This window comes from Sciurus vulgaris (genome assembly GCF_902686455.1).
Source record: "Sciurus vulgaris genome assembly, chromosome: 12".
Taxonomy (NCBI): Eukaryota; Metazoa; Chordata; class Mammalia; order Rodentia; family Sciuridae; genus Sciurus; species Sciurus vulgaris.
The window spans coordinates 3,524,657-3,547,518 of NC_136473.1; the positions used below are offsets into that span (position 1 = coordinate 3,524,657).

Sequence of the window (22,862 nt, forward strand, 5' to 3'; positions counted from 1 at the left end):
AAATGACCTTTAGCAGATTTTTTTTATTTTTTTATTTTTGTGGTGTTGGGGGTTGAACCCAGAGCCTTTTGCATGTGAGGCAAGCACTCTACCAACTGGGCTATATCCCCAGCCCAGCAGATTTTTTTATAAAGTTGACAAGTAATCTTAAGAGTATATTTATTAAATTTTACATTTAAGACAAAAAAAAAAAAAAAGCGCCAAAACAATTATGGTAGAAGAACCGACTTACTCTTCATCAAGGCCAATACGTCGACCAAAGAACATCTCAACGAAGCATTCTAACAATTCCTGAGTCCCCCGATGAAGATACAATTGGTTGGCTAACAAGGAAAAGCCACGATTCTTCAGAAATTTATCTTTTTGTTCCTTAGATGCTCTATTAAAATATGCATGTAACAGCTAAAGAAAAAAATTATGTCAATTTAGATCATATATTAAATTTGACATAATACATATATGTCAGTATATCACACTTGTATTTATAAGTTATTATCTAATTTATCCATAAATATAGAAGAACATAGCTCAATGAAAGGCCCCCTCGGTGGTAAAAGGAACTTTGTCTCTGACTACTGTGGAATGCTAGTGGTGACTCTTGTCTTAGAGATTTTAACACTGCTGTGATGGGAAAACTGGCCTTGTCAGCAGTGTGGACAGTGAGCAGACTGGCAGCCTTGGTGGAGTTTAAGTGGAACGAATATAGGTGCTTCATTCTGAAGGAAATAAAACCAGTGCACTAGGTTTTCCCTGCAAATCTACGTATATTTAGCCTACAGTTCTATTTCCAGACTTCTTGACAGATTGTTTATCCTGAACACAGGCCTGATTTTCCACCTTTCATAACTTCTTAAAAGGACAACATGTATAAAACTCAATTAATTACTTTCCTTCCAAACCCACTTCTCCCATGGATCTGGACTTAGAGGGATCTTGGCCCCATCCCCGTAGACTTCACGGTGAAACTCACTTTGGGCTTTTCTATTCCTGATCCCCACCGGTAATTATGAAGATATCTCTCTTCCATCCCAGCAAAAGTCTCTCACATCTGTTGTACTTTGACTTCCTTACTCCAGGCTGAGGACTTGGTAATTTCCCCCTGGACTTCCAGGTGAGCTCGTGTGACACAGTCACACACCTCTCTCTCCTGACTATGTTAGCTTGCTATGAGAGCAAGTCCACCTCTCCCTCTCCTATCTATAGTCACTGTCTTATTTAAAAGGCTTCCTAAGTGGACAGCATACTATCCAGTCCCCCCCCCCCCGCCTCCATTCTTCTTTATCACTACTACTCTGTAGCACTCATCAGAGTCCCCTGTCTTTTACATGGCTGGGTACGTGACCCTCCTCCTCACTGGACTACACTCTTCCAATGCAGGGGCTCCTATGACTCCCCTCTTCACCCCACAGAGCAACTAGCCCAGTGTTCTGCATATGAAACGGAAGCACACAATAAGGACTAGGTTGAACTGCAAGTGGTTATACAATGTCTGCATTCAGACAAACTAAAGAGAATGAGAATCTCTAAAAGACCATTTTAGGGCTTGATTGCTTTCTACTGGAAGACATTCATATTAAACATTTATTGATTCAACCATCTATTTTGTACAATTCTTACATGCCAGATACAAGATATGCACACTCAGAGTTTATTTCCTCTTGAGAGGTTAAAAGAAGTCCACAGAATAAGTGAAATTTAAGTAAAAGACATAAATAGGATGCTTTGATAGGAAAAATAAAGAGTAGGACTAGAGGAAAGTAATTTTTGATCAGGTGATCAGGGAAGTTCTTTCAGAAAGATGACATCTGAACTAACACCTAAACTAAAATTTGATACTCTGTTGCAGGAGAGATTTCCAATGAACCACACATACCTTGTAAATTTTTGTGATGTAGATTGACTAAATGTTTAGATACATGAATTTATTGGTAGATTTAAAAACACTGAAATGAATAAATATATGGAGAACTTAAAACTGGATAATACACACAAAATATAAGTAATAAATAAAAAAATTAGTTCATTATTCCTAAATATAAAATAAAGCTTCAAGTCTACATAAGTATTCAAATTTTCAAATTATGCATATGTTTATTTTCTGAATTAAAACAACACTCCTGTGGTATCTGCCCTTACTTTAATAACTCCTTGTTGTATAGCTGGCGACGGGTGGTTAACGAGGACTAGGAGTGTGTCTGCTTGAATAAGCCTGTCCATCACATCTTCCAGCATGACATCAGGCAGGATGAGGAGAACCCCGCTTAAGAGTTCATAGAGTCCGCAGCATATGGGTACCAAACAGTCTTCAGTCACACTACAACAGAGACCAGAAAGTCTCACTGACAGTATCAGGGGGAAAACAACAGGATGATTACCCTAAGAACCGTGCTGAGTGGTTATTTTAACTTGTAAAACAAATCTCATAGGATCAGGAAATGTTTCCTAATTGAACTGTGATCAATAAACTTACCATCACTTTTTATCACTGGCATTTTTAGGCATATAGTATACTAAACATTATTCTATTCTGTGTTTATGATATTACTGACTTTCGTGCTATTTAAACTATTTTAAATTAAATTGAAAATTCAGTTCTCAGTGGCACTGGACATGTTTCAACAGGCACAGGGCTGGCATCTACGGTACTCTCCAGCACAGAGAAGACATTCATGGCACCATGGAAGATCCCACGGGGCAGTACCACTTGAGATGCCAATGGGAACAAGAATCAATCTGATTGTTTCCCTGAACTAAGGGATTTTCCTCTAATAATTATAAGAAATTAATCACAAGAGATAGTTTCTTTGAGAGCTATTTAAACCTTTGGCTGCAGGGGGAACTCAAAACTATCTATTACAATGAAGAGAAAGGCACTTTCTGTGTGGTATTAACATAATGTAATATCAGAAGTGGCATAATGAAGACATTTCTAGAAGTGCAGAAATTCTTCAAAGAACATTTAAAAGGGAGGATGCACCAAAACATGTGAGTACCTGTGAGCACTTATAGCACGGCTGTAGGTGGGCTCATAGCCAAGAGAAAAGGCCAAGTGTTCCCAGTCGTCAGTGCCCCTGTCAATGAGACTTGGCCAACGGCCCACAGCTGCAGATCCATTCTGGGAAGGGAAAGCCAACCCAAGGCTTGCAATAGTGCTGTGGCTTCGCTGGAACGAGGCGAGTCCCTTCAGGTTGTCTGGTCGGCGTGGGCAGGACTCATCCCCAGGGCTATCATCCTCTGACCGGGGTTCTGCTCCTAGGTCTTTGGGATCTACTCTGACCAAAGGAGATCCCAGAGTTCCTTTTGGGACCACACTGGCAGAGTTTTGGGCTGCAAGAGTAGCTTCCACTTCACAGACAGTTTTGGCAGACTCACAGCTACTGATGAAAGGATCCTCTTTGCCTGTTTTCAGCACATCAAACTCCCCCAAAGGATTCTGTGTCTCTGGCTGGAGAGCGACATAAGTATCTATGTTTTGTAACTTGTCAATATGACAATCCAAACTTCCAGTTCGTTTTAATGGCTGCACTTGTGGACAAGTAGGAAATGCTGTCAGACTTCTGGAACGCGTCAAGTGGGCAGCCATCGGTTGTGGAATAACCGTGGAGGAACTATCTCCTAGGAAGAACAATAGAAAAATACTACTTAAAAATCTACTTAAAGGGATCACTTCTCTTGTGCACTATAAGTCTCAGTCATGGTGATGGCCCGCCTATTTACTATTAAAGAATCTATTTAGGTTAATTTCCCCAGCAACTAATGCTTAAAATGCTTAAATGCTAGAACTATTTTTCTTTATTTTTTTTTTTATTGTTGATAGTTTTTATTTTATTTATTTATTCATATGTGGTGCTAAGAATCAAACTCAGTGCCTCATATGTGCTAGGCAAGCACTCTACCACTGAGCCATAACCCTAGCCTCATAGAATCATTTTTCTTTTTGCCACTTTTTATTAAAATCTTTCAAGAATATATGCCTTTTACTTTCTCCTTAACAAAATGCAATATTGACCACATGATTTAAAGTCATTAGGATTAGTGGTTCTGCTGAAATTAAATGCATGGAGTGAAACAATGTATTCAGGCCAGCAGACACATGGATACGGTTTGTTATAGTGAGGAGAGCCAAGGCTTTACAACTAGAGCTAACTGGATTCAAATGGCAGTTCTCTTAGTTCAGTGGCCTTAGTTAGATCACTCAACTGTACCACATGAGCAGTGTTTTGCAAACATAAAATGAGGGTTCAGAATATCTACTCTGCAGGTTGCTGTAAGAATGAAGAGAGATCATATTTGAGATATCCCTAGCATAGTGCCTGGCACATAAGTGCTCAATAAATGGCAGTTCTTATTAATTACTAAAGAGCCATAGACCATTCTATGTGTGTGTGTCTTCCATTTCTTGTTCTTGCTGCTCTCAGGAGGAACAATAATCTTCTTGCTATGGCTTTTCAATTTACTGCTTCTCTATCTATGCAGGAGACCAGAAACCCTCTCACTGCAAGTGCCTAGGGCAGAGGTACACATCAGTCAAGGTGTGCTCTGCTGACCGTCAGCATGGGCACCAGCATCAGCCGTGCGGCAGTGAGGCACTCACATTCTCAGGCTCTAGCCTACATCTACTGAAACAGAACGTAGGAGGGAGGGTCCCAGGAACTGGTTGGTGTTCTAACAAGCTCTACAGGAGCTTCTTGGGGACACTGAAGATTGAAAAGCACTGATACAGAATAAACAGGCCCTGAATGAATTGCTCTAGTACACAGGTTTGTGGCTATAATATAGATCCAGAGCCCAGTGTTTTTTTCTTATTTCTGAATTTTGGCTGGAGGATTAAAGATGTCAAAAGAACCTAATCAAAAAACAGGGAATGATCATATTTGAAAATGCTTCACAGTGATGCATATGATTTTTAAAAAAAATAAACATTTTCTATAAAACTAATTAAAACATAGCCTTAAGATATTATAATGAGCCAGGTGTGGTGGTGCACGCCTGTAATCCCAGCAGCTTGAGAGGCTGAGGCAGGAGGATCTCAAGTTCAAAATCAGACTCAACATTGGTGAGGCACTAAACAACTCAGTGAGACCCTGTCTCTAAATAAAATACAAAAAAAGGACTGGGGATGTGGTTCAGTGGTTGAGTGCCCCTGAGTTCAATTCCTGGTATTTCCCTCACCCCCAAAAAAGACACTATAAAGAAAGACCATAAAATGTGCTAGAGAATAACAGAAACACTTTGAGAGGTAAACAAAATTGGAGATCAATACTCATATATCTGGTTCTATCTTCCCATACTTATATTTTCCCCACACGATTTAATAATTAGCACAGGAGCTGGAGACAAGGCCAGGTTGAACCAACAACAAAAGCAATGTTCCAGCAGGGAAGAAGACAGCAGTCAAAAAGGGAAAGACACGTGGCCAGTTCACACTAGGAAACTTTGCCAGTTATTTTTCTAGGAAAGCAGAGACCCGTATTTGTTACAAGTAATTGGAACACAGAAAAGTACTGTCAATATAAAGACTTGACTATATTTCCTACAGAAACAGAAGAAGGAAGCGATTCTGAACGAACAGAAGTGACAGGGCAGTATTAAAAGCTCTGCTACAGTTTTCAGCAATGTGACGTTGGTCAGACTGAGGCCAAGTGAGGGTTTTTCAGGTCAAGAAAACCAACAGGCCAAGGGACAAGGAAACTAAAGATGGTGTAGAGAAAACTATCAAAGTTACAGGCTAATGGGATCTTGGCTGGATAGGAAAGCAGAGGCAGAAAAACCTTGGGATTTTGATAAAGAAACCAGAAAAGTTGGGCATGGTGGTACATGTCTATAATCTCAGCTATTAGGGAGGCTGAAGCTGGAGGATCTGAAGTTCAACATCAGGCTGAGCACTGTAGTGAGACCACATCTCAAAGTCTGCTAAATCAACCTTAAAAAAAAAAATCAGAAAGACAGGAGGTTATGATCAGAGAGTGGATAAGAAAGAAGGAATGCTTCCCCTTTGCCTTTTTCCTGTGCATCCCCAGAGGACTCTGTTTCTTTATTGGTTGGGGCTAAAGCTGCCAAAAGAGTCTGCTCAAAAGACCTGAAAAGACAGGCATGGATATATTCGAAAATGCTGCCGAGTGATGAACGTGATCTAAAAATCGATCATAAAGGTAGAATAAAGAGTGCAACCCTGGGGTCTCAGGGGTGCTTGGTGCTTGGAGGCCTTCCTGATGATCATGTCCATGGCAGACGGGACAAGAATGTGAGGCTGGAGAACTGGATGTCCATCCGTTACCAGTGAAGTTGTCTAGAGGACGTGCTCGAGTGGGAAGGAGAGAGTAAGACAAAGAAAGCAGGATTTTGAAGAAAACGGGAACTAAATCAGAGGCTTAATGAAAGATACAGGACTGTGATAAGAGAGGACAGAGACTATCAGAGCAAGAAAGAGTGAGTCTCGGCCACTCTCTGTTCTCCAGGGGACTTGTGCTGGATAGCTCTTGTTAGAGTACGTATGAGTTGTAGATACCAGAAAGTAGTAAAAATGTGTTCTTTAAATATATTCTATAATGTTTAAGTTTAACTTTCCATTTATTTTAGTCTAGAACTAAAACAGGATGGGGTATACTTTCATTATTGCTATTTTTACCTTCAGGTGGTGAAGCAGTAAAACCAGACGGGCTTATTACCACAAATCCAGGGCTAGCAAGGGATCTCCCTCCACTGCTGGAATGCCGCAGGTACATGATTGACTGCACTTTCTCCTGAAAGATCTTGCCATCTATAATTAAAAAAAAAAAAATTGAGACAGCAAAGTATTAAAAAGGGATAAAACAAAAATATAACCTTAAAAGCAAATCATTAAATACAAATTTCAAAAACATGTTCAAAGAGAAAACATGTGTTATACTTTATTTTAGTGTATTCTTGAGCTGTGAGTACTCACACTCTGCTCTGTGATGACTTATCATTACAGAGTTTGTTGTTATTGTTACTGGACACATTCACTTCTGCTTTCCTTCAATTCCACAGCACTAGGGACTATTTCCATGGCTTTACCTCTGTTTTCTTTTTAAAATGTTACTATGATCTTTCCAGAGACATTCATCTGTTCACTCCTTGAGGAAAAGATGGTGCCTTATATATTTTTACACACCCTCTTTAGTGTTTAACATGGCTCTGAGATTAATGCTTTCAGCCCAATCTGCCTTCTGAGCTTCATCCTTATAAGTTCAAGTGTTGATTTCTTCAATGCACCACAAATGCAGCAAATCTGAACTGGACGTCCTTCTGCTCTGCATCCACTCTTCCAGTTTTGTGCTCTGGCTAGTTTGACAACAGTACCTGTTTATTTCCCATGGTGACCCTGAAGCCACTTGGGCCACCAGCTTTCCTTCATCTGTGTCAAGTCAGTCACCAGGCGATTCTGACTTCATTTCTGGTTCCCTCAACTCTCTCCCTCCCTACTAGGGTGCTGCATCAACTCTCATCTGGATTGCTGTCACAGATTTCTAAGTGGCATCCTGATGACATCTTGTCACTCTCAACTTTCACAGCCATCAGAATTTTCTATCTCAAATGTCAATTTCTGCTTAAAACCTTCCATTGGCTTTCTGATGCCTCCTTCACAAGCATCTCCATGTCTGTCTGTCCCCAGGCCTCTCCAGTCTGGTTTCTTCCATTCAGCAGCACCAATTCTCTCAGCTCCCTCTGCAGCCATTTCCTCTGCCTGGACACCCTTCCCTCTGATGCCCACTTACCCTTTAAGACTCAGAGCAGGCATCACCTCCTCTAGGAAACCTCTATCCCCTAGGCCCTCAGCAGGCTCTCTGCCACCAGGAAACAAAATGCTGACTTCCACATCACTGTGCTTTCCAAAAGGTGTGGTACAATTACCTGCTTAGACCTCTCTCTCCTCACTAGGCTGCAAGGTTGGGAGGGAGGGAAACATTTTACTCGACTTTGCAACTACCCTGCTCCTAGGATTCTGCAAGGTACTGAACCCACTAATGTGCTGGACCAAATACAACGTCATGCTATCTAATTTCATTTGGACTTTTAGTGTTGCTCATTTTATTCATTTATTAGACTTCTTAAAAAGACTGCTCTATAACTGGTTTTCCATTCTAAATTACCACCTAGGTTTTTCATAGGTTCACTCTTGCCTGCTTTCTTACAGCACTGCTCTGCCCTAGTTCTTTAAAAACTCTTTATTATTCTATCTTCTCTTATACTGATTTCTCTTTCCTATTGTGACCTCTAAATAGTGATATTTCCAGTGTCCTAGCCTTGGCTCCCTCTTTTCTTTTCTCTCTACACTGCTTTTCAGTGATCTCATCTATTCTGGGTTGAAACTCACTTCTGTACAGGTGGCTCCTTGTAACCACCTCCATGTTATAACCCTCCTTTCTACTTGCCTGCTACACGATTTTTTCAGAGCACCTCGAGAGCAGCACGCTTTATCAAACCAAAGCCTTCATCTTCCACCCTAACCCCCAGTCCGTCCCATGCTGACTTCTCATTTCTCCTTTCATACCTCTTTTCCGATTCCCCTGCTACTATGCCTACCTCTATTATTTCATTCTTCGATAGATCACATAATTGATCTTACTGCTCCTAATTTCCTGTTCCTGAATCCTACAATAATTTGTTTATATCACATGTCTTTGATCAAAAACAAACAAGTAAACAAGCAAAGCAAAATAAAACAAAACAAATCTCTTTCAATGACCTCTAACTAGAATATAAGTTCAAAATCTCTAGCCTTTCATTAAAGGACTCATTTAACATGACCTTAGGGAAAATAAATAAATAAATAAATGCTTTAATATGGTTATTATTTCTCATTTCTCCATCATAGGTCCTATATAAAAATAACTTAGGAAAAATTCATTACTCTCTATTTTCTCTATTTTCCTTTCTTCAAGTCATTCTCTTTGCCTGAAATGCTAATTCTCCACTCTACCTGTGAAATTCTATGTAAATTCCTCAGTGCCTACAACAGATAATCACGTAATCTGTTAAATACTCCCTCTCTATCATGGCCTGAGAAACCCTTTCTCCTCTGAAATCTCATTAGTTTTACTTTTGTTTCCAATACACACTTACCAAATATTGTTTTTTATTAGTCATTGGAGTGTGTACCACCTTTCTCCTCTAGGTACCTAGGCTCCCTGAAGGCAGAGACCATATTCAGTTCATTCCAAAACCCTGTGCTCTGTTCCTACCCCAGTACGTGTGTAATTAGGGCAGTTTCTAGCTCAGACAGGCCATTCAACAGATATCAAACAATATCAATGTGGATCAAGTGGGCTGAACAAGACAAAAGAGCGAACAGAAATGCCACACCTACCTATGTGCAAAGAGAAGTAGAAGTTTGTGGGGTTGTGACAAACGTAAGTATTAGTAGGAGGGTGAACTGCTAAAAGGAAATTGAAGATAATCGTCAATAATTCCAAATCTGGAGGAGATCCAAGGACTTCTGCAATAATTTTCACAAATGATCTACAAACCTCTCGGGGCATGGATGTAAGTTGCCCCTCTTTGTGTTCCTGAAAAAAATAAAAATCAAACCCTCTTTAGATTTCAGGAGAACAGTTAAACAACATTTTTCATTTAAATAAGATACTTTTTTAAAGATAGGATTCGGTTGGTATACTACTCTAATCAGACATATTTACCATTAAGTTGAGTTGCTAGTTTTCAAGACCAGTAATCTTGTCATTAAAAGTTCATTAAAGGCGACGGCAGTTTAACTTTAGCGCATGCGTCTTACAAGACTGAGGACAGTCATGTTACAGCACTCCTGAGCATGAACTCAAAAGTCAAACTGCCTAGGTTTTCACCCCAGCACCTCTGCTCACTAGCGGCGTGATCCCAGGTGTGTTATCCAACACCTCCTGCTCCGATTTCCCTGTAACATGGAAAAATCACTGATGCTACTTTGCAGGGCCATTAAAAGGAAAGGAACACAGGGGTCTTAGAATGACGCCTCATGCCTAGTAAGCTCACATATCCAAAGTCTGTGAGATCAGAAGTGCTTCAAATCTCAGAGTGTTTTGATTTTGGAATCTTGCATACACTTTATGGTTGAACATCCATAATCTGAAAATTCAAAATGCTCCAAAATCTGAAAATTTTGAGCTCACAATACTATAATGTCAACTACTGTTAGTACTACCATCACTACTATGATGACTGCCATGACTACGACTTCCTCTTCTAGGGAATCCACAGGGAAACCTCTGGCACATAAAACTAGTTACATATGTACTGTACTCAGGTTTACACAGCTCTTTCCCACCATGGCTCTAAAGGGATTTTCTTTCTTCTTTCTAGGATATGAAACTCAAAGAAGTTGTGTGATTAGCTTAAGTCACACAGAAAATACATAAGTAGCGCACCTATAACTTAAATTCAGGTTTCTGATCTCCTTCCACCGCATCATCTACTGCTTGGAATAAGGAGACTTGACAGAGCGCCAGGTGAGTACTAGAGCCCTCCAGTCCTCCTTCCCAGAGCGCAGCAGTAGCCTCCAGGTCGAGGACTGGGAGGCGAGCCTCCTCGTCTTCCTTCTCCCTATGTCCAGGTACATGTTTCTACATCGACTCCTCTTTGACTCTCGAGTCCTGCTGAATCAGAGTATTTAAAAGGCAGACTTTGATTTTGACACAATTCAGTCTGGCTGCTTGAGAAGCAAGAGAACACGGAGTCTACAGAAGCAAACACAAACCCCTGTGCCAACGTCTCCCAACTGTCGAGGGGCTAGACGAAGTCAAGAACATACGTCTCCCGACTTTCAGTTCAAAGCCATTTCTGCCACACCATCTGCTTCTCTTCTGAACAGCACTTCCTGACCTCCCCAGCTCTCCTGGTTGTAGTCGCAACTCTTCTTTCCTAAGCCATTCCAGCCCAAGTTTCTTCGCCCTTGCCAGCTCCACTGACTCGTTGGAAACAGTCCGGTATTCCATTTCATTTTTTAAGAAAATCCCTCACGTTGGTCTTTGGTAACAGTGTACTTCTCTTTGCTCTTGCTGCTAGACTTTAATAGTAGCTTGCTCTTACCGCCTCCCATGATCCACCTCACATACTGCCCGAAGGCCCTGAAATCTGATCCTCGTCTCCTCCACAGTACTGATATATTTTAAAGGCATTAAGAGTGTCCCAGTTCATAGCCCATTTCAGCCAGCATTTTCTCTGAACTTCCTACATCACTGGGCTCCAGGCACCATCTCCTTCTGTGCATATTCTTCCCTCCTCTGGCCTGTGGCTTTTGCATTTCCTGGTTCGTCTCTTCCTCTTCAGTTACCCTTTCTAACCTCTTCCCATTGCTGATTTTTCCTATTTCACACCCTGAGGATGGATGCTTTCTAAGAAGTACACCTTAGCCTTCCACTGCCCTCACCTCAGCCCTCCACCCCACGGGGCCCATCACCTCAGCTCCCACCTTCCCTCACCTTATCTGTCCATCCCGTGGGCCCATCACCTCAGCTCCCACCTTCCCTCACCTTATCTGTCCACCCTACGGGGCCCATCACCTCAGCTCCCACCGTCCCTCACCTTATCTGTCCACCCCGTGGGGCCCATCACCTCAGCTCCCACCTTCCCTCACCTTATCTGTCCACCCCGTGGGGCCCATCACCTCAGCTCCCACCTTCCCTCACCTTATCTGTCCACCCCGTGGGGCCCATCACCTCAGCTCCCACCTTCCCTCACCTTATATGTCCATCCCGTAAGGCCCATCACCTCAGCTCCCACCTTCCCTCACCTTATCTGTCCATCCCGTGGGCCCATCACCTCAGCTCCCACCGTCCCTCACCTTATCTGTCCATCCCATGGGGCCCATCACCTCAGCTCCCACCTTCCCTCACCTTATCTGTCCATCCCGTGGGCCCATCACCTCAGCTCCCACCGTCCCTCACCTTATCTGTCCATCCCGTGGGCCCATCACCTCAGCTCCCACCGTCCCTCACCTTATCTGTCCACCCCGTGGCCCCATCTGTCCTCACTGCTTCAGTTACCACCTTTTGATACTGTCTTTTAGTATCCCAGGTTGAGATTTTATGTCACATGTGACACTGTAGCTCCCATCTAAACAGAGATCCCTTTCATGATTGCTCCCTCCCTTTACACACGACCCTTAGTGCCTCACATCAGGTTCTCCCCACTGTTCTCAGACTGATGAACTCCTCCCAGCCAATGCACTGCCCATTTGTTGATCTTCCTGAAATACCACAGAGACTCAGACTCCTTAAAGCAAAGACTGACTGCATTCTTTATATACTTCCCACAATACCCAAGGTAAAGCCATGCTTAATAAACAGCTGTTAATTTGATAAATGGGCTCTTTGAATGAAGAGGGGTAAAGCAAAATATACTTCTCAGGAAAAGGAATTGGTTCCTTGATTTTTCTATCATTTTTATAAATAACATGGAAATGAAAATATACACGTTGAAGTCTCAAAGTTAAAACATGAATAAGACTCTCGCATTGTCATATAAATTAATTTTAAATTGGTCAATAAATTTCAAAATGGATATAAACAAAGATTTAGAAGAAAACTGATATATAAAGGGTACATAAAACATTGTCGTGGCAGATCATCACACTGTATTGTTTTTGTTTTTAGTGTTAGGGAAGTGACCCAGAGCCTCGTGCATGCTAGGCAAGTGCACTACCATTGAAACACACCTCCATCCCACGATCTTGTATTTCTGAAGACAATGATCTAATTTCCACAAGGACCAAGAAAGGCAATAAAGTGCTCTTGCCTCTTTTTCAGAATTTGTCCGTTTAACAAATAGTTATTAGGTGCTCTGTATGCCAGGTACCAGGGTTATGGAGTGATCAACAAAAAACACATCCCTGCCTCAGGAGGTTTACAGAGGGAAGTCGACTGTAATCCTATAAACAACAAAAGCCTACTCATCTGTGTGCACAGTCAGTGTACACAGGGGAAGGGGCCAGTTTAGATGGAAAGAGCAGGGCAGATTTCCCTCAGGAAGCAAGGCTGAAGTTGAAGCAGGAAGGATAAGCAAGAGTTGGCCAGATGACAAGAATGGGATCAATACCTCAGAAGGCCAAGAGAACATCTTGTGCCTAGAGTGGGAAAAAGCCTCACTTGTGTAAAGAAGGGAACGGAAGCCAGGGGAACAGAGGCATAAGAGGAGGCCGTGTGGCCATCAGATGGTATATGCCTTTGTAAGGATATCACAGAGGGTGAACCTCAGCTCATCCACAATAAGAAGCCCCTAGTGCCACTGAAGCAAAGACAATACAAACATGGAAAATCACTAATCCCATGAACAAATGTACTTATCTAACTTTTAACAGAGGCTTCAGACGTTTTAAAAAATTGGAAAATAGCCCAACATACCAACTAACCAGGTAAAAGGGCATCTGTAAAAGCAAAGACAAAAATTTGACTGGAAACCAGGCCCTAGCACAGATACTACAATGTAACTCACAAAGTTAGAATGACTTTTGAACATTTAGTTGATAAATGTTGAACATTTAGTTGACTAAATGTTAGCTCAATATATATGTCCAATATTTAGTTAGTACAACTCTTCCAGTCTCCAATGGAGCATGTTCTTTTTTGTATATTTATACAGCCTTTGATTTATTTATTTATTATTTACAAATGCTAACCCCATTGTTGGTTTACTTTCTCTGCAATATTAGACACGAGGCTAATTCTGGCAGATCTTCAGCAAACAAAGCTTACTACAACAACATGTACTTGTAAGTTGCTATTCAATGAATACGCAACAAGTTAAGACGCGTTAGCCACTGTCACAGGTCAAGGGACTGTGGGATCACCATCACATCCCACCACACGAAGAAACACCTCAGAAGCTCAGTAGTTGCTGTTCTCTCACAATCTGAGTTGGGAAAGACGAGAGTGTGAGATCAAGAGGCAAAAAGAAAGAAAGAGCCTGGAAATAGATAAGAAGGAAGGAGAAAAAATGCCACAAAGACTCGATGCTCACAGAATTGAGCTATCAGAGAGAAACAAGCAGAAAGGTGCTGGGCAAAGGCACGGGACGGGTACCTGCAGAACCTGACAGGTCAGCAGGAAGCGGTGCACGGCCCTGGCTTTCAGCAGCTGCTGAGTGTTGAACCACTGCTGCTGGTGCTCGGCACGGATGAGGGCTTCCAGAGCTGCGAGCAGAGTCTCCCACACGCCGGGCTGAGAAAGCAAACACACGAGTCAGCACACAGATGCTCAGAAACGGTGGCAGGCTTTTCAGAAGACTACCAAAATAACAATTCAACACTGTGCACACATATTTAACACCAAAGATTAAATTCGCCTGAAAAAAGTTTATCTTAAAAATATATTCCCCAACTGTTATTTTTTGTTGTACATAGGTCATTTCTAAATTTCTATGTTGAATGCAATATTGCATTAAGTGCTTTAGTACAATACCCTTTTCATGGCATTAATAAATATTTTCAAAAAGGTGAGTTATCTTGAAGGATTTACTCAAATTAAAGAAACATATATTGCCAATACAAATGTTTTCAAATAGCTGTTCAAAGAGTGGTGTTATTAAAATCAGAAATTTCAAGTGATTAGAATCTTGTACAACATGAAGTATTTTTGAATTAACTCACTTAAAGTCCAAATAATAGAATTCTCTGAGCTACTACAAATTGTGCATCTTCAAAGAGTAGTTAGCATCCCTTGAAGGTGCCTTAAAATGCTCCCCTTATATTGAATCAATAAAATTATCCATAATACCAAGAAAAAAGAATCTCATTGGTAATAAATATGGAAAGATTATCTTCAACTCATCTTATTCCTCTAATTGATCTTTCAATAAGGTATCAACAAAACGTAAGACTAACTGGCTTGGGCTGCAGGTCTTATTATTTCTCCTCTCATTATCTGACAGTAATGAACAATAAAAAAGCCAAGAACTGGCAGACTTAATTGTACCACTCTAAGCAAGGCTGCTCTCTTCAGGAGATAGAACTGAGATGCCCAAGACAACGAGGAGACGAGGCAGCGCAAGCATGAACACCTGATTCAGGTCCGACATAGAGCACCAAAATAAAACAGTGCCACTGAAAACAAATGACCAAGAACACAAACCACATTTAGTTAAAAAACAACTAATTAGGTAAGGAAACACTTATTTCAAATCCATCATCAAAGTGTATGTGTATTTCATCACTTCTGAATTTGATAAACAATTTTAGAACAAACAACCCTGAATTTCCATGCTCTTCTGAAATACTAAATAAACTGTCCAATATTTAGTTAGATCTTCTAATCTCCAATTGAGCATATTCTTTATTAAATATTTATAAAGCCTTTGATCTAATCTTTCACTAATTTTTTAATGCTATCACTGTTATGTATTTATTTTCTGTGCAACATTAAATACAAATATCTTCTATTTTTTAGATCTGAAAGTGAATCTTTATTCAGGATGAGAAATCATGACAAATTACAAAGTAAACAAAAACTGACAAATATCAATACCACAACACACAGAAAAACAGCAGTAGTTTAGTTAGCTGCTTGAAGTCACTCTTTAATTCTTTAAGTTTGTGGCTGACTCCTCTTCATATAACAATTTTATAATTTTTCTATAGGATGAGTAGAAAATAATTCTTTTCTAGCATTCTTTAAAGTATTTTTTAGATGATGACAGACCTTTATTTTAATTGTTTATTTTTATGTGGTGCTAAGGATTTAACCCAGTACCTCACACATGCTAGGCAAGTGCTCTACCACTGAGCCACAACCCCAGCCCCTTTTCTAGCATTTTTGAACTAATGTATTATTAGTAATGATAGATTAGAAAAGATTTTTTTCTTCACAACTCATTATTGGTAATGTGTAAATTTTTGAAGACTGTACTCAAATTTGGGAATAATCAATTTTTCTTCTTTCTATTTTTCTCTCTTTGCAGTACTGGACATTGAACCCAGGAGTGCTCCATCACTGAGGTATACTCTGAGACCTTTTTATTTTTTATTTTGACAGGGTCTTGCTAAGTTGTCAAGGTTGGCCTCCAAACTGCAATACTCCTGCCTTGGTCTCCCAAGTAACTGGGGCTACAGGCATGCACCACCATACCCAGTGGAAATAATCAGTTTTTTAAAAATTCTGAAGGTGATATACTTGGAATTGCTCTTCAAATAATTATATTTGCTGATAATATTGTTATATTCTAATTAATCACAGACAAATATCCCTTGATGGTAAATGGATAAAAGCAAAATGTGGTAGGCACATAAATAGGATATTATTCTACTTTGAAAATGAAGGAAATTCTTACACTTACTACATCTGGATGAACCTTTGAGGACATTATGCTAAGTGAAGTGAGCTAATTAGAAAAGACAAACACTACGCGATCCCACTGAGATGAGCGATTTAGAGTCCACAGAGGCAACAAGTACAACCAACGGTGGGGTGGCTGCAGGGCTGTGGGAGGGGAGCGGGGGTTACTGTCAACAGGCACAGAGTTGTGGCTTTACAAGACGGAAAGGATCATGGAGAAAGACGGTTAATGCCACTGAACTGTACACTTAAAAAAGGCTTAAAAAGTAAATTATATGTTATGTATATTTTACCACAATAAAAACGAAAAAGAAGACACAGAACATGCCTCTGCTTTATTCCATATCTTCCAGTCAAGCAGGAGCTCCTCCAGCAGTTCCACATCTTGGATTATAGCATTGGACTCGACATCCAACCTGAACTCTCCGTTCTCGCCGATGTGGACAATGTCCTCCCCGCAGCAACCTTCAAGAAGGGCCTGTGGAAAACCAGTCCCCACACAAGATGATTAATGAGTGCCCAAACGATTCAACAGAAACATCAAGGTTTCAATCTGCAGTCTTAACATTAAATTAAAAGGAAAACTAGCAACTAATTCAACATTTGACAAAATGCCTGTTTGTGAAGCAATTCACAATCCTGAACTTTCAACTATTTGTAAGCAATTATTCAGTTTCAAACACAAAAACCACCCATATCTTATTTTTATTTTTTAAAAGGAAATAATCTGGTATTAGCAATAAGGATTCATGTCAGAAGTGTATAGATCTTGACACTTTAAAGAGGTGGGGTGGGAGTAAGGATAGAGGAATCAACTTCTTCTTTTTTGAGAATACCACTACCCACAGAAAAATACTTCCACCAATGTCACCATCCAGCTTTTAGCTAAATGGGTATTTAAATATACAATGACACAGGCATTTGTAACTTTAAAACTAACTTGCAGCAGCACTGCCCGATGCAACGGTATGCCTCCAGTACCCGATGAACTGTGATCTCTTCCAGAACTGTGGGACAAGACCACTTCATCAGTCCACAGCATGAGGCACCAGTCAGGAGGACATCTATAGTCCATCCAAGTCTAAAATTTTTGACTTATTTTTTCTTACTTGTCTAAAGTGCTTTTTAAAATGAAAAATATAATTATTTAAATGATGGAAAGAACCAAGAAGTTACCTTAGTTTGCTTAAATATATAATACTGAATTTCCTTGATTTTCTTCAGGAATCACCGAAACCCCAAACTCTTATTGGAAGACTCTAGAAACTATGAAAATCAGCTTTAAGAAGTCATACCTTTAAAATGTGAAAGCCAACAATGCATTTCTGTTTGATTAACACCTGATGAATCATGGAAAGCCCATTACAGTTTTCTAATTCATGAGCCCTCTGTTGGTTGAATTTAACTAAGGAGAGCAGGACGCGCAGAGCCAATGCCTGAGTTTCTTCACGGTCACTCAGTTCAACAACCTAAAAACAAAAGGTGAATACATTTTTCTCCTAATCTGTTGAGACTAAAAATTTAACATGTGATTACCTGCAATGTTTCATATCAAACTTTTTGTATTTCTTTTCTTAAAAAAAGATTTAAGGGATAACTCTTCACAAATCTACTTTCTAAAATTATATTTCTTTTATGTCATTATTATAGTATGCAAAGGCAATTTAAAATGTCATAATATAACATCTGATTGTTCTAATTACATTTGTGGAGTATAGAAAACTTCTAAAATCTTCATAAATTAGAAGAAACCTTAATTACCTGTTGCAGAAAGCTTTATGTCATCCTTAATATGTGATTTTTAAAAATCTTACTATAGTTGGGTGTAGTTTTTTGTGATTCACAGGGAACCCTTCATCAATAATAAAGAAGTCGATTCTTTTTAGACATAACCATAATCAGTGATTCTTACCCTAGCAAAGAGAAAAACAAATATACCAGCTCCGCCAATCTCGTGCAGAACGCCTTGAACAGTTTTCAGGTCAGTAGGCTGGAGGTTCTTCAGGTGAGGAGGGTCCAGCAAGATGCTCTGGACTTCTTTTGAACTGAAGGGTCTTTGGGAGAGCTGGGTTTTCACCTGACCTTTGAGTCTGATCACTGGCTCATAAATGGTATACTGAGCAGGACAATAAGTTGTATAAACAACAGAAAGACTTTCCTGAAACATGAATATTTTTTCGTTAGTCATAAAACAAAGTTTAAAAAGTTAAGTCAACAACTAGGAAATAAGTATTTTAAAATGGAAAGACACCCAGCTAGTCTTTGTCTTTTTAATTTTTTTTTATTATTATTTTTTTAATGTCTACTGTACTGAAAAAAGATGAACATGAGAAGCAAGGCTGTTTCCCACAAGGGAAATCAGTGTCACTTAGTTGTGACTGATAATATAAACACATCGAGTCCAAGAAGGATTCTAGTTTTGGTCAGTTCAGAATAAACATGAAATCACTTACCATCACTACTGACAACAGCCATGTCTCAGGCCATACTCAGATAAACCAAGCACTGTCCTAAGCACTCAGAAACATGGGGACCCTGGGACAAATTGTTTCGAAATTTTTGCTGTGGATTTCCTCATGGGCCTGTAATTAATTTAAAGTGGCTCTAAACTAAATTTCTGTGTTAGAATAGAATTCCAGTCTGTCAGCACAACTAAGTAAAATAAAGTAGAATTTTTGATATTTCTCCCACACATAGGGTAGTTTCAAATAGTTTCTAGCTCCCTGCCAAGCCTTTGTGAACTACTTTAAAAATCAAGGTAAGTTTTAAATGCAAAGTGAACTCTGAGGTGGTCCCAGTGGCAGCAGCTGCAGAGCCCAGGCTCAGGGAAATCATGTGCATTTGGGGTCTTCTCACACAAGTGAAGGGGACCTTGGGCTTCGGTCATGTATGACTGTGGCAATTTAAGTGACTTTCTTCAGATATACTACTAGTATATTGGTGTACCAAACTAAAGCACCTACACGATCTGTTGTATGATTGAGCTAATTTATTACCTGTTTCCCTAAGGCAGAGGATCTCAAAGTGTGACCCCAACCAGCAGGAGCAGCAGCATCACCCAGGAGTTTACAAAAAAGGTAAGCTCCTGGCCATACCACAGACCTACTGAATCAGAAGCTCCTATGTGGCAGTCTAAGTCTTAAAGGGCCCTCCAGGTGATTCTGCTGAACACCCAGGGATTTTCTCACCTAATAAAAGCTGACAGCCAACACCTACCCAGCCCTACTCTGCCCATACCATTTAAAAGTATTCCTTAGAGATAAGGGAGTACATGCCTCATGTCAGAACTTTACGTAGATTCCACAGTTATCTCATCTGTGTCTATTTTGCCACAGATATATATTTAACAGCATTTAAGATGTATATGTTTTCCTTTAGTCAAATACTATAGCTTTAAAATAGAACTGGGGGTGGGGGGCTGGGCTGGACTGTGGCATGAACCCAGAGCCTAACACATACTAGGCAATCGCTCTGTCACTGAGCTACATATGATTTTTTATTTGAAACACACATCTCAACAATAACAAATTCATTCCCAAAAAGTATCCTGCTTCAAGTAAGAAATATCTGTCTACAATTATACTTCTCATAAGAAATAAGAGGTGCATTTAATGTGTATTTCAATTGTAAGATACATCCACAGAATTAGTTACCTGTAACCTGATACACGTAATTAAAATTAATATTATAAATCAACATCAGTGTTTATTTGTTAAGAATGGAAAAGAAATATAATGAGCGATGTTTTTAAAAGTACATCAGGCTATCAAGTGTTATATGCTCACTGTGCCACAAACATCTCTCCTGAATTATTACCAGGTATAAAGTAAACTGATAAAATTACTACAGAAATATAATTCTAAGGAAGAGTAAATGTAAATTTAAAACCTGAAATTATTAAAGAGTGACAAGGTGTTTTGAATATTTTTTCAGAAAAAACACTGTAAGAAAATAAAATACTAAAGAACAGAATGAAAAACTAGAAATCTAATTCATGGTAATTATACATTTAAATAAAAATACCTATATAAAGTTCACTACAAAGTTAAAATTTCTAAAATTAAAACTTACAATTAAGAGACCAATGTCCACATCCTTCTTAGTCATGAAAAGTTCTCTGATTTTTTCACATCGCAAAATTTCTTTATTAATATACCTGGAGCAGTCATTCACTGGCTTGCCATATTTACATGGCATTATGGATGTGTGGTTGGGTCCACAGGCATACAGATAAAAGGCTTCTTGTGAACCAATCTTCGCTCCTGAGTACCAGAAAAATAGTCAGTCACTTAAAAACTCAAGCAGACTCTTTCATGAGGGCAAGAGAACCAGAGTTCTGCTTTCTGTTTTGACAGATTCTGTCAACTATTGGATACGTCAATTTGCTCCTTCAGTCAGATAACAAGCTTTTGTTTGGTTTTGCTTTGTTTTTTAAAAAGTAGGAACTATATCTTGGTAAATTCCATTTTTAAATGAAATTTTGAATTGTTATCTTTATTCTTTCCCATATTTCAATAAGCACTATCTGAATATTACTATGTGCCAGGTTTAATGAAATATTTTTCAATTGCATTCTCCCCAAATTTAGTATTGACAGGATACACTAAAATTATAAATAAAGAGACAACCATTCTATATTTACTAGTCCTGATACTTCATTTTTCAGGACTGTAAAATAATGCTGATTTGATGTATGGAGCGGGGGAGGGGAAAATGCATTTAATGTGTATTTCAATTGTAAGACACATTCACATTAGAAAAGGTTTAAGTCCTTAAAAGTGCATCAGAGGATCTTGGAAATATACTACTATTGAACACAGGTGAAGAAACAGAGATCTACATTTTAGTTGCGTTAATGTACTTAGTTTAACATTTGTTAAATGAAAGGAAAATTTGGAAATTCTTTAAAGGGGAAAGCATACCATTGAAGAGTAGCAAATTTCCCAGGTCCCATTTTCCAGACAACTGCAAAAGCTCTTCTTGAGATGATAAGCCATGGCCTATCATGCAAAATGTTCTATTGCTATCGGATGACAAACTTGTTTTTCTTGGAAGCATAAAATCCAAAGTGACATCAGGCTTCCTACATTGAAAACAAAGTCAAGCCAATGATTTCAGGGAGTACGAGAACTAAGTATTTTTAAAGTATGAATGTTTAATGATGGGACACTCTTGAATAATTTTTCTTGGCTCAGTATTAGATAGTTGGTGATGAGAAGAGAGGATGCTGATTCTGCTACCTTTTGGTCAGAGGTGCTGGTGATCCAAAAGCCACAGAAAGTGGGATAAAGAAAAGATTACTGAAGAGTCTACAAACTAGTTCATGGGAGTGTGACCAGACGTTCACTCCAACTTTCTGTCGCTGCTGGACTTCTGCACATGTGCCTTCCTAGTTTACAGAAACAATCCAACCATCCCTCCCCGAATTTTACCACAAAGTCTATTTTGGCAAACAATTCCTAAAATTTCACATCCTCTAAAAGGACTCTGAAGACTAGCTGGAAATAGAACATCACTTCGCCAAGCTGTGCTCTGTCTCATCTCTGAAATGCCGAGGCTGTCCCATTTTTTTTTAATGCTTAGGATTACAGAGCTTTTGATTAGTCTTTTTTCTCCACAGATAAAGATCACAGGAATGCTTATGGAGGACAGGAAAAGCAAGGCTTTCCTCACAGACACACGAAAGCTGGGAGGACTTCATCATCTAGTGAAACTCATGAGGGTCAAGCTCCACTCCTATTTCAGGCTTGCCCTAAATTCGTATTAAGATAATGAAGGTAACCATTTAAGACAAAGTCTAGATAAAATTTGTGAATGAGATGAAGATGTAGAATAAACGAACATGGTTAGGGCCTTTTAAGAAATTCAACCTTCTACATATTTATTTTGAAAATTTCCTTTATGGTTTTGTTTCATATTTCACAAATTTGACTATTTTAATAGTCTGAGAGTCTAGACAATCCTTGGTGCAAATAAATGGCTGTGACTAGAACACTACTGCCACCTGGTGACAGTATGATAATATGATTTTTTTTGGATAATATAATTTTTAAGAGTAAAAGAAAACCTATTATAAGATGAATGCAAAAAATTCAAAAAGAACCTACTATGTGCCATGTGTTCCTACCATATTTGTGTTGTTCATCAAATACAACTTATATAAGATATTAATAAGTAATTTTCAGTGTTATTGTATATTCAGAGATTATTCTTTGTAGAAATTAATCTATAGCTCAGAAAGTGATAAAAACACTGAGTTTGAGAGTATTTTCCTCCTGTTCACCTGCTCACTGCTCTACTAACTAATCAAATCATTAACTTGTACCAAATGACAAAAATTTTCTTCAAAGGGATGCAGAAATAGGTGGGAGGACAAAGAAAATGTGAATCAAGTGATAACACTAGTATCAGGACTGTCTGTGGTGACGGCCCAGTCTCTCACTGCACATGTGTCTCACACCTGGTTTTGGTATCTGGAAGGTAGGCTGATTCAGAAAACGGCTCCAGAGCCTTACAGCACTGGGCTTGAAAGCATGGGCTCCAGTTAGGGTCAGAGCTTGGGTTCAAATTTCGGCACCGCTC

At 39.4% G+C, this 22,862-nt stretch overlaps 1 protein-coding gene across 6 annotated transcripts in view; it reads right to left on the reverse strand.

The window, feature by feature from the left end:
* The window catches only part of LYST (lysosomal trafficking regulator), a 151,348-nt gene that overhangs the window by 67,635 nt on the left and 60,851 nt on the right, over positions 1-22,862 (reverse strand). For all 6 annotated transcript variants that reach the window (XM_079106876.1, XM_079106880.1, XM_079106879.1 and 3 more), the window contains 11 exons: positions 21,203-21,363; positions 20,352-20,542; positions 18,193-18,438; positions 17,576-17,749; positions 16,609-16,758; positions 14,034-14,171; positions 9,332-9,530; positions 6,629-6,760; positions 2,994-3,615; positions 2,137-2,314; positions 233-402 (listed from right to left, as the gene is read on the reverse strand). In XM_079106876.1, coding sequence (XP_078963002.1) covers positions 233-402; positions 2,137-2,314; positions 2,994-3,615; positions 6,629-6,760; positions 9,332-9,530; positions 14,034-14,171; positions 16,609-16,758; positions 17,576-17,749; positions 18,193-18,438; positions 20,352-20,542; positions 21,203-21,363 — 2,361 coding nt within the window. The remainder of the gene's footprint in view (positions 1-232; positions 403-2,136; positions 2,315-2,993; positions 3,616-6,628; positions 6,761-9,331; positions 9,531-14,033; positions 14,172-16,608; positions 16,759-17,575; positions 17,750-18,192; positions 18,439-20,351; positions 20,543-21,202; positions 21,364-22,862) is intronic.